At 39.9% G+C, this 12,294-nt stretch overlaps 1 protein-coding gene across 2 annotated transcripts in view; it reads right to left on the bottom strand.

Moving 5' to 3' along the window:
* Nucleotides 1-958: 958 nt before the first annotated feature.
* Nucleotides 959-12,294, bottom strand: part of glg1a (golgi glycoprotein 1a) — a 54,254-nt gene continuing 42,918 nt past the window's right edge. For both annotated transcript variants that reach the window (XM_088079600.1, XM_088079601.1), the window contains 6 exons: nt 12,255-12,294; nt 11,671-11,772; nt 9,933-10,040; nt 8,735-8,855; nt 8,103-8,209; nt 959-7,102 (listed from right to left, as the gene is read on the bottom strand). The exon at nt 12,255-12,294 is cut by the window's right edge and continues 103 nt beyond it. In XM_088079600.1, the coding sequence (XP_087935726.1) occupies nt 6,935-7,102; nt 8,103-8,209; nt 8,735-8,855; nt 9,933-10,040; nt 11,671-11,772; nt 12,255-12,294 (646 nt within the window). In that variant the 3' untranslated portion in view covers nt 959-6,934. The remainder of the gene's footprint in view (nt 7,103-8,102; nt 8,210-8,734; nt 8,856-9,932; nt 10,041-11,670; nt 11,773-12,254) is intronic.

The following is a 12,294-nucleotide window of genomic DNA, read 5'->3' as shown; positions in this document are numbered from 1 at the left end:
GAAATGAACTCAAAAAAAGTGAGGAATTTTTAAAAAAAAAATATAATTAAAATATAATAAAAAACCTTACCTGAAAAATAGTAAATAGAAAGAACAGGAAAAAAGAGTTAGTTACAAAAAATAAAATAAAATCCAAACACCACAGATATGACCTGGAAGAAGAACTTAAAAATGACAATAATTGTCGTTTTTTAATATGCAATTAAGATAACTTAATATAATATGTATATAGTACAGTGTAGTAATGTGTAGTTTTCCCCCCTAGTTTTCTAGAAATAATTTTCTAAAACTATCAATTTTTTTCTTTTTTTTTTTGCCAAGTTGCAATTTCTTTGAAAAATATGGGAAGGCAGAAATGAGCAGCAAAAAAATGACCCAAACGTTAGCAAGGTAGTAAAAAGTAAAATAAGATTATTTTTTTAAGTCCCACAAAAAATACTTTAAAATGATAATTGTTCAACATAATCTTTAAGACATAATTATGATATTAATAATAAAAATTCCCTAGCTATTCCACTAAAAAAAATAGAAGAAAATTACCTGAAAATTAGCGATGCAAATAAAAACAATAAAAAAAACAAAGAAATTACATAGAAAGTGCTTAAAAATTATATTTTTTGTTACATAATTTAAAATATGTAATTATGGCAATTATAAATATATAATTACAATTATTTTCCCTAGCTTTTTTCTTTAATCCCTAGACATTTTTAAAAGTTAAAAAATAAAAATTATGTAGATCTATTAATTTCTTAAAAAGAAGTTGTGGAACATTTCTTAAAAAGTTGCTAAATGCATTTTTTCATGTTTCTGAAAGAAATTGCACCCGTTTTCTCAGACGTCAAAGGTTTAAATACTTGTTAAAGGCGCCCGAAAGCAGCACAAGAGAAGAGATGTTGCTCCAGGTTTCAAAGGGTTAAAGGCGGTTTTGAAATAAACAGACGGAAAAAAAACGGAATAGAAATCTTGCAGACTTTATTATTATTAACAAACTGTCCAATTTTCATCTGTACAGAAAAACAAAAAGAAACCAAAAAAAGAAAAGAAAAATGGACAGGAGGAAAAAATCAGACGATGAGAAGCTCCATGGACACAAAACATCGTTTACAAAAAGATCAGATTCATCACAAACTGAAAATCAAAAATGTTCACGACGTCATCGCTCGGGACGACGAGAACAGCGAGAAACCGACCCGAGATCGCACTCGCAGTCCAGAATCTGTGGGCACACACACACACACACACACACACACACACACACATCATCCGTCAAACACACACTCAAACACGCCCACATGCTCCTCTGCCGGGCGCTGCAGGGGCTTCTGGGATGTTCTGTACAGCGGGGTCCCCGGCGGGACGGCGAGTAGGCACGCTTTGATAAAAACCGACGTCAGATGGAGAAAAAAAGTGAAGGCAGTTCGACGAATCAGGACGTCTCATTTACAAGCAGGAGGGCAGCGCCGACCACACCAAGCTTCAACGGTTAGAAAAGAATCGACAGCACGGGCTGACCGCACGCCACGCACGTTACAGCACGTCATCACTCAGTATAGTACACATGTACACGAGACCGAGCCGGGAGAGGACGCCGCGCGCTCAGCGTTTCACCAAGACGTTTTTGATTCCGTCTTCACACAGAGACCAAAAAGCTCGCCGACGACTCTCCGTCGCACGATTAAACCGAACACCTGCACCGCCATCGTCCTCCGACATCAACCTGCAGAGACGCTCCAGAAAAACTGTTTCACACACGAGTCCGCTTTCACACAGAGGAAGACCACGAGGCCGCAGAAAGCTAGTAAGTGGACCTTTGAGCGCATTCATCAGTTTCTCAACTTTGTCCAGTTTGGGTTTTCCCGATCTTTGTTTTGTGCGTGTTTCTCTTCCCTCTGCTCAAATCCAACGTCAGCAGGCGGGTTTCCATTAACCCTTCAAATTACACAAACTGAAGCTACGAATATAAAATAAAAACCAACACTAGTGACAGATGTTTTCACGTCGACCCCTCCGTGACAAGCAGCATCAGAAAAATTTTTTAATTTTTAACGGTTTAAATCTGTTTGTTTTGGAGAAGAGACCTCTGCGGATAATTCAGCTCCCTGTAAAAACACTGAAGGAATTCTAACCGGGAGAAACGGACTGATGTGGCAGCATTGCTCCGTCTTTTTTATTATAGTTTTGATTAATAAAAAGTTACATTTTGAACGTTTAACAAAACCTGTTTAAGGTCAAATAACACCAAAAACAGGTGAATAAACCCTCAGACTGCACAAATTGAAATTGCGAATATAAAATATGCCTAATGGAAACACGTGAATTTAAAAAATATATATATATATTTATCACAAAAAAAAAACCCAAAAAACAATTTTATGCTCGCATCAGGTGGTATTTCAGGTGATTTGAAAAAGCCATTTTTGTCCAAACTGCAGTGGAAACACTTTTTAGTCTTTTCCAGGTCACATGATGCTGTGTCTATGTGCTTATCAGTAGGAACTGGCTCCCATGATGCAGCAGGAGCTACAAGAGCTGTTATTACATCACATAACTCTGAGAAATCGTGGACTACATCTCACAGAAATCCCTCATACATACGTATAAGGCGCTCGCCTTTCCATCATGGCTCATGGAAATAATGACGACTAGTTTGGTGGCTGCAGTAGAAATAAAGCTGCTGATGTTTTTGAACATCCATCGCCATGGTTACCGGGATGTCATCACCACAGGAGAAGTCGCAGAACATCACTCAGTGGAAACGCAGTCATCTCCACATTGTGTTTTATCGACATTTGCTAAATATCGCTTAACCTTCGCACAAATCTGTGATGGAAACCCGCCGTCTGACTTTGCGCCGATGTGACGAAGCAGAGAGAAATTCGACTTGGGCACGAGAACATGCTGAATTTTGGTTTTCTACTTTCACACCTGCAGTTTGGTTCATTTTGGACTTTCGGAACAAAATGATTCAATGTTTTCTTTAACTTCTGATAAACTCTATGTTGAGGATAACCCTCTAAAACCTGAGCAAACCGGTTTGATTTGTTTCCTGGATAAAAGGCAAAGAGCAACAAAAGACGAAATGATGACAAAAAAATGAGCAAGAAATCAGCAAAAAGTATAAGAAAATGACGTGGGGGGAAAAAAGACGAAAAAGAAAGTTAAAAAAGAAGAAAAAGTGACAACTGTGACAAAGTAATTGTGACATAATTTTGAATATATAATTATGATAATTATGGGTTGTTTTTTTTTTTTGTTTTTTAATTTTTTTTTTAGCTTTTTTGCCTGGACATTTTTCCTTCGCTTTTTTTTCAAAATCATTTTCTAAATCTACTAATTTGTTGGAATTTGTGGGACATTTCTTGCCAGTTGCTCATTGCCTTTTTCCCGTGTATACATATATATATATATATATATATTTTAAGAAATCACACCAATTTGCTCAGAGTTCATAGATTTAAATGCTTGTGAAGCATGTCTGCTTTTTTCCCCTTTGAGTTACAGTGTTACTCAGATTTCTGCTGGAAACAGAATTTCTTTGAAGCAATCAAGCAACAACAATCTTTTTTTTAGTTTTTTTTTTTTAGTTAGTATAAACTACTTTCATTATACGAGGGGATTGCGAGCGCTCTCAGACATCTGACCTGAATTCTTCTCAGTTCTCATCCCCAATAATCATGTCCTCAAAGGTCTCGTTACAGTCGTCTCCCAGGTGAAGTTAACCCTTCTCTGTTTGGATCCACATCACTGACCAGCTTTGACGGAGCACGAACGCAGCAGTGGTCATCCCCAAAGTATCATCACATTAAAAATATCGATGCAAAAACTCAGTTCTCAGATGACGTGTCTGATCTGGAACAAATAGTTACGAAAGAGTTCAGGACGCCACGTTCAACACACTTTTAAAGCCCGATTTATGGCCGGGTGTCGTTCGACAGAAATTATTTGATGTAGAAAAGTGCCGCTCTAAACTGCTCTTTCATGTCGTGCACCTGATGTTGAACAGAAAACAACAGTGAACAGTGTCTAACTATCAAGTAGCACCAGGTAACACTGCAGCTGTTGTCCACACTGAATCCACTAAATAAGAACCTCTGTTACTGCATGTAAACAAACCGCGTAGCTATCAGCTGTGCGCTTGAGATCAGACTGGAGTCGTAAACACTAACAACACAAGTGAGTAGCAGACTTGTTATCTTCCTACGTTTGTAATGTAACTGCTTTAATCAGAAAAAAACATGTTTTATATTGTTATATTTACTGGAAATTACATACAATGTAACCAACAGCAAGAAATGTTAGCCTAGCTTATTTTTAGCAATGCTCATTCAGCTCAGCCGAAACTTTTAAGCTTCCCGGCGATCTCCCTCCAGCCAGCTGACACTGCCTTTGGATTTCTGTACAATAAAGAGGTTTCATATAAATAATTCCTCATCTTAGCTTCAGGTATCAGCCAGTCCTTGTCCAATGCAGCACTTTCAAAGCGAGCGTCAGATATAAAAAGAAATAGCGTCTGACGGAAGTTCAGCTCACACACGTGCAGCCAGTGAGAACAGCTCTTTTGTTGCCTTCAGATCTAAAATGTTGCCATATTCATGCAGTTTCAGTCTTTTTAATTGACTAAAGGCCTACAACGGAAAAACAGCTGGGCGTGCTTGAGGAGCTGGGCTGCGTGCACGTGGCCAAAACAGAAATTGACAAGCAGTGCAACTCCGCACCTTGAGCTGAAAATAGTTTAACTTTTATGAACACCCTAAATCCACCAGAAAAACCAATTTCAGCAATAGAGGAGCACCCAACAGGCGTGCTGTACCACAGGGAAACTTTTTGTTTTGTTTTTAAATGCAAAGGAAAAACTTTTCTGTTTTTAGTATGGCCGTTCAAGTCTAAACTTGGTCTAACGCTGCTGTTTCTCCTTTCATCACCCCCAAAAAGTAAACAAACATAGCGTGCGCCACTCTCCCTACTTCTGCTTACATGTTGCCGTCACCGGCCGCAGTAAATTAAAACAGGACTTGTATGACACTAGCTGCACCATCAGTAAGTTTACATTTGTGATATTATATTAATCACGCTGCCATTAATGCAGTCTGAGCTGGATTTAGCACTGTGACTTATGCTACTTTTGAATTTGCCAGAATGTGACATAATTACAAATGTCGCATAAATCAAACCGGTTTAAGCTCGGCCCGGCAAAACCTGAAATCGACCCAACTCTGCATCACACAGCTTTAATTTCTGTCGAGCAGCACTCATCAAAAGCATCTACCATAAATCAGGCTCCACTCTGCCCACCAGCGAGGCGTTCACTGACATACGTGTAAAATCAGCCGCTGCAGCAGGTTGATGCCCGGAGGAGGCCAAACCTTCGCCGCCTGCATCCTCCCCCATATTCTACCTCCCTCCCCCTGCAGGAAGGAGGGACGCTCGCTTGCTGGAGAAAAAGGCAACCGGAGAACATTCAACTCATAGAAAAAAAAAAAACTTTGACCATTAGTAAACAAATAAATAAGGCTATGACAAAACAATATATATATATTTATAGATATAAAAAAAAAGAACGAAAAATGTGCAATGATTCCAGTATCATCTTTACACAAAATGTTCACATCTCTATAATAATCTAGAATCTTTTCTTTATTTTTTTTGTTTGAAATTCCTGCATTGCTCTCAGCTTTTTTACGTACCAACCAGCGTGATACCAACAACCGTTCTGCGAGTTCATGATTGGGAGGAAAAAAAAAAGTTGGCCCAGTCTGTCTGCTCCACACCAGTTCTGGATCAGACTGGGACGACTCCTGTCTCACAGCGTGGCGCCAAACAAACGTCCCAACCAGCGGCTGAACATCGGCTGCACCGGGAGCAGCAGGTGGACCTGTGTGGTGCGTTTATGGCACAGGTTGGACAGGGAGGAACACTTAAAAAAAAAAAAAAAATCGGACTGCGTCAGAGGAGCGCTGAGGTTGCCAGGTCTGCAGAAGGAATAAAATAAAAAATATCCACAAATAATTCCTGCTGTAATAAGAGCTTTGAGCGAGCTGGCTGGGAGTGTTTGTGATGCGTCCCCTCTTCTTCGCCCCCCCACCTCTCTTTATCTCATCTGTGGCTCGGTGGAGGGCCGGCTGGTTGGCACCGCCCGCCTGGCAGTCCCATGGCGATAAAATCTAACTAACACACATCAGCAAAACAGAAAGAAGAAGATATATCCAGAGCCAAAACAACCCCCGAAAACTGTTTAGCAGGAGGACAAACTAGAACAATATGGTGATAGAAAGACGGGTTCAATCACACACACACACACACACACACGCGCGCGCGCGCGCACGCACGCACGCACGCACCCACGCACACAAGCACACAAGCACGCACGCACACGCACACGTTTCATTAAAATACTGGAGTCATTAAACTGCTCTATACTTGAGCATTTCCCCATCCCACTTTCTACACATTTACACTTAATATGGTTTCATTCACCTCCCTCGCCCCCAAATCTTGACCTTTGACCCCTACCCTTGCAACCGCACCTCTCCCACCCTCCCTCCCCTTCTCCTCGGCCCACAGCGAGGGGCAGGAGGGAAAAAAAAAAGATGGAGTAATAATACTGCATCTACATCAGGTGAGTGAAACTGCAGGAGGACCCGGCGCTTTGTGTCGACGCTCAGGAGGAGGAGAAGAAGAAGAAAAAAGAGGCGCCGCAGGGGGGCGGGGCCCCTTAGAGAGCGTAGAGGAAGAGCAGGTGAGTCACTGATCAAGCCCACATTCGTCTGCAGGATTGTGGGTAATGTCATTCCAGCGATGGAGGAGGAGGCAGAGGGTGCAGGACAGGAGGAGGAGGAGGAGGAGGAGGAGGAGGAGGAGGAGGAGGAAAATGAGGAGGGAGGAGGTGGTCGTTTCTCCTGTGTGTGTGTCCTGACCCCGGGGTGGGCGGGGTCTACCTGTCCTTCAGCTCCTGAGTGACGCGTTTGGTGAATCTGCCGCAGAGCAGCCCCATCATGAAGAGCAGCGCCACGCCCGCTCCGATCACAGTCAGGATGTAGTTCTTGGACGGCGACATCATCACCTGCACGGCCAGGTCCGAGAAGCCCTCGGCAGGAGCCACCTGACAGGAAGTGAGGACACGCTTGTCATATCAGCCGCTCCAAAATAAGGCCCCTTTAAACCAGATTTTTCCAGCTTGTGAACTCAATTTAAAATTAAGGCCTCTTGATGACTTACATACACATTACATACACATACAGTATGCTTTACCTATTTCAAAACAAAAGCTTTCAATAAGATTTCAATAAGCTTGTTAACATAATTCCAAACTAAAAGTCCATTTTAATAACATGTTATCAACTGGCTATCTCAATTTCAAATTAAAAGCCCCCCTAAGACTCATTTCATGCAGTTTTTTTCAAAACAAAAGCTCCCTTAATCAGGTTTTATGAAACTTCTTAACTCAATTTCAAATTTAAATTCCCCATTTAAATCACATTTCATACAGCTGGTTATCTTAATCTCAATTTAGTTGCTTTTAGACTCATTTCATACATTTTATTCTAGCAATTTAAAAATTTTAAAAACACTTAAGCAGATTTTCTGAAACTTTTTTAACTCAGTTTTCAAATTTAAAGCCCGTTTAAAGCACATTTTACACAGCTGGTTAATTCAGTTTCAAATTAAAAGCCCCTAAATGACTTATCTCGTGCTGTTTATTTTACCTGTTTCAAAACAAAAGCTGGCTTAAACAGGTTTTTATAAAACTTGTTAACTCAATTTCGGTTTAAAACTTCCTTTATGACCGATCTCTTGCAGCTTATTTCAAAGCAAATGCTCATTTAAAAAAGGATTCATAAGACTTGTTAACACAATTTCAAATTAAAAGCCTGCTTAAAACTGACTTTATGCATTTCTTAATGTCAAAATAAAATAATCTTTTAATCATCTTTCAACCACTTTTGGCAAATTCCTGATATCACAAAGACAGCTCAGTCACTGATTATAGATACTTGAAAATATGTAAACATCACACTTAAGTCAAGTGAAGTTTTCTACAGTTTGTCTCCTGATGTGTATTTTTAGACTTTTGTTTGAGCGACAGGGTGATGATGTCGTACCTTGGCGGCGTAGCTCCACATGTCGATGCGATCCTGAAGTCTCTTTTTGCACTCCGGCTGCAGACGAACGCGTTTGTCCTGCAGCGCCTCCATCAGACACGACATCTCTGAGGAAGCAAATAAACACGTTAACGTGCGTTCTGTTGGTCTGTGGCTATGTAAAATAAATATATATATATATACATAAATATTTATATACATTTTTTTTTTTCCAAAGGTTTCAAAGGGTTAACACTGCTGAACAAACGCAACACACATTGATAAACTGGAACTGAACACATTTAAATAATGTTTATATGTGTGTTAATAAAGATGAAAAACTGCTCTGAGCCTAAAACACGTTAAAATCTTTGGAATTACAAATCTACCTAAATGTAAAAAAATATTTTTATTTAACTGCGATCACACCGTTTTCTTTTTTTAGGAGTTTAAAATAAGACATATGGCTAAAAAAGGCATCCAAATTATGGGATACCCGACTTTTTTTATTTTTATTGATAAATCCCCTGAATTAAAGTTCAATATATATTAAAAAGTCGATGAAATCATATGTGATTTCCTGCGTTTTCATATCCGGTGATAAAAAGTGTTTTGTGATTTCTGGGTTGAGGTGTGTGAGTCTGTGGACTCACGCCGTCCTCGGCCCGGTGGGATCGCCGCACACTGATGTTTGATGTCCAGAGCGCACGCGGTGTGGAGGACGGGGTCAACAAAGATGTCCGCTTTACTCTCCTTCAGCATGTTCAACACCTCCTGCAGGACGAGGAGCAGGACGAGGAGCAGGACGAGAAACAAGGAGCAGGACGAGAAACAAGGAGCAGGACGAGAAACAAGGAGCAGGACGAGGAGCAGGACACAAAGGAGACGACGAGCAGGAAAACATGGAAATAAGAGCAGAAAAAAGGGAGAAAAAGAAAAAAGATAAAAGGTTACAAACATTTGTTCGATATGCAACATCACAAAAAAAAATCAATACGGCACAGTATTGCAATATTTTTTAGTGGCTATATCGGATCAATACACAGACGCCAAGTATCCTTTTTCGAATTATATAAACTATTAATATTACAGATACAAATAAAAATACTAAAAATACTAAAAATACTGTGCCGTATTGATTTTTTTTTTTATTCTGTCATTATGTGCACTATGTGCATTGTCTTGTTTTTCTTACCTGTTTGTTGTTGTTGATCGGAGCACTGTTACGAACAGAATTTCCCTTGGGATGAATAAAGTATTCTGATTCTGATTCTGATTCTGATTCTGATTCTGAAAGCTTTTGGTAGCCTGCTAGAATAATAAAATCAAGTACTTTTTCAGATGCATTTTATTGCAATAATTATTACTGTTTTTCTTTTTGGGACATTATTTGTAGTAGAAAAGTTTAGTATCATAAAATTAGGAGTTTAATCTCATAAAATTACTTTTTTTCTCATAAAATTACAACTTTTTTCTCATAAATTTATGAATTTAATATTGAAACATTCCGACTTTATTCCCACAAATTTTTGACTTTTATTCTTGAAATTGTGACTTAATTCTCACAATATTACTTTTTTTTTTTTTCTTCAAAATTGAAACTTTTCTTTCTTTAACATGGCCCTAATCCTCATTGTGACTTAAGTATCGTGATAATATCGTATCGTGGGACCTCCGAGGATGCCGATCCCTAATCATATCATTATCATAATAACTATTATTATTATTATTATTATTACTATTATTATTATTCACGCCAATAGAAGACACTGTTTTATACTAAAAAGGTGTTAAAAATGAGTGACGCTGTGATTTTCGTCCCCCTCAGTGGTCACTGAAGAGTTAATTTACCTTCTTACATCCTTCCTGTTTGATCTTCAGCAGGTTGACCTTCAGACACTCCTCCACCTGCCCCGTCTGCTCCTGAGCTGCTGCCTCCTCCGGACACAGCCGGGAAATCTGAACACACACACACACACACACACACACACACACACACACACACACACACAGTCATTAACAGCTGCATGAGCTGCCAACGTGCCTCTCAGCAACACACCGAGCCCCGACCGGCCCGTGTCAGCGCGGCCGAGCAGATATCTGTTTTATCTAAATTTTCATATTTAAAAAAACAAACGTCAAAAACGATCTCCTCGGCAGATTTTAAATGTTCCGCTCAGCCGGATGACATCTTGTGATAATTTACAGATTAGCAGCATCAGCTGAGCCAGTTTCCACTCGTCAGGTCCCGTCATCGTCAGGTCCCGTCATCGTCAGGTCCCGTCATCGTCAGGTCCCATCATCGTCAGGTCCCATCATCGTCAGGTCCCATCATCGTCAGGTCCCGTCATCGTCAGGTCCCATCATCGTCAGGTCCCGTCATCGTCAGGTCCCGTCATCGTCAGTCCGCGTTAATTCGACATATTTTAAAGAATCGTGTGAGCGGCGGCCTCTCCGGAGGGACGAGTGTGCATGAAGCAGCTGAACTGACAGAGCTTTTATTTCTATTTATTTACTTTTAAAATATATTTTCATATCACAGCTGTTTGTATAATTTAGAGTTTGTATCGCTGTCATGATTTTGGTATTTAATGCCTGTCTGGACACAAAGTCTCTAGTAGAATAAAGATAAAAAAATAAGGTTTTAATGTCTTCAGGCAGAATAAAATTAAAGATCTGAAGGAATTTCACACATTTTCTCCAGATTTCTCCATTTGAAAGTCCTTTAAACTGATCACACCAACCAGTTTTACCTAAACTACCACTAAAAGCAGCTGGTTTTATTCCCCTCGGCCAATTATTGAGCCGTCACCCCCCTCTGCTGAGCACTCAGCCACATTACATCGCAGAGGACACGAGTCCAGTCCCTGCATGTGGGTAGATAGACGGTGTTTTTTACCTTTATTTTTGATTTATTTCAATTATTGTCTATTCATTTATTTATTTATTACTGTTATTAGTAGCAGTAGTGGTAGTTTCAATATTTTTTTAATTTTATTTTTGTCTGTTTTTAATCTGAGATGTCTTTAGGAATATGGAGAGCACCATGTTAAGTAGAAAAAAAAGAATAAACATCTATTAAAAAAAAAAAAAAAGGATGGGGCGCCTGATGGCTCATGGGATAGAGCGGCGCCCCATGTACAGAGGCCGTGTCCTCGCTGCAGCGGCCGCAGGTTCGAATCCGGCCTCGGCCCTTTGCTGCATGTCTCCCCCTCTCTCTCTCCCCCTCTCTCACCTCACTGTCCTGTCAATAATCTAAAAAAAACAAAAAAAGTATCCTTCATGATCTAAAGTTGTTAGTGCAAGAAAAAGTATTTTTCCAGATGCTCAAAAATAGTATATTATTAAAAAAAAAAAAAAATCGCCCCACAGCATCAAACATTTTTGCAGCTGCTGCAGCAAAATCAAAACATCTGAGGTCAGTCGCAGTTTTGCTCCATAAAAATCAAACACTGATCATTGAGGGTGTGTGTGTGTGTGTGTGTGTGTGTGTGTGTGTGTATGTGTGTGTGTGTGTGTGTGTGTGTGTGTGTGTGTGTGTGTGTGTGTGTGTGTGCGTGTATGTGTAAGGAAGCAGAAGTGTGTAAACCTCCTGTGTGCAGTGGATCTGCAGCTGAGGGTCCAGTCTGTAGTCCAGCGCCGACTCCTGCAGGATGACCTGGATCTGAGCCTCGCAGTCTGGAGACAAACGCTGTCACAACACACAAACACACAAACATGCAAACACGCAAACACGCATACACACAAACACGCGTGAATATTTATATTTAACCAAATAACATTCAGACAACATTCAGTTTTTATTCGTTCATATTTCTTTATAAACAAACACGATAATTCGACCTCTTGTTTTGTTTTTGTTGGATGGATTTGATGTCATGTTACTCGTTAGTTACCAAAATAATAACGACAACTTCTTTCCACCTGTGCATTTGAATTGTACCGATTCAGTCCTAAAAATGAATGAATGAATTTTTCCCTCGTTTTTCATCGTTTGTTAAAATACCAAAAGGTTCAGATGCTGCGATCAGTTCAGCTGATATTAATGTGTCTCTAAATATAAAGAGAAAACCTCAGTGTGAAGCTTCAGAGTTTAAAGACGGATGAAACAAAAAACCCAAAAACGAGCGCTGATGTTGATGAGCAGTGAGAGGAGGGGACAGAGTGTCTCACCTGGTCGGCGTATTTCAGTTTGAGGCAGGAGATGACCTGA

The sequence above is a fragment of the Plectropomus leopardus genome, chromosome 7, assembly GCF_026936395.1.
Source record: "Plectropomus leopardus strain MGB_pleo_1.0 chromosome 7, ASM2693639v1, whole genome shotgun sequence".
Taxonomy (NCBI): Eukaryota; Metazoa; Chordata; class Actinopteri; order Perciformes; family Serranidae; genus Plectropomus; species Plectropomus leopardus.
This window is presented reverse-complemented; position numbering and strand designations above follow the sequence as displayed.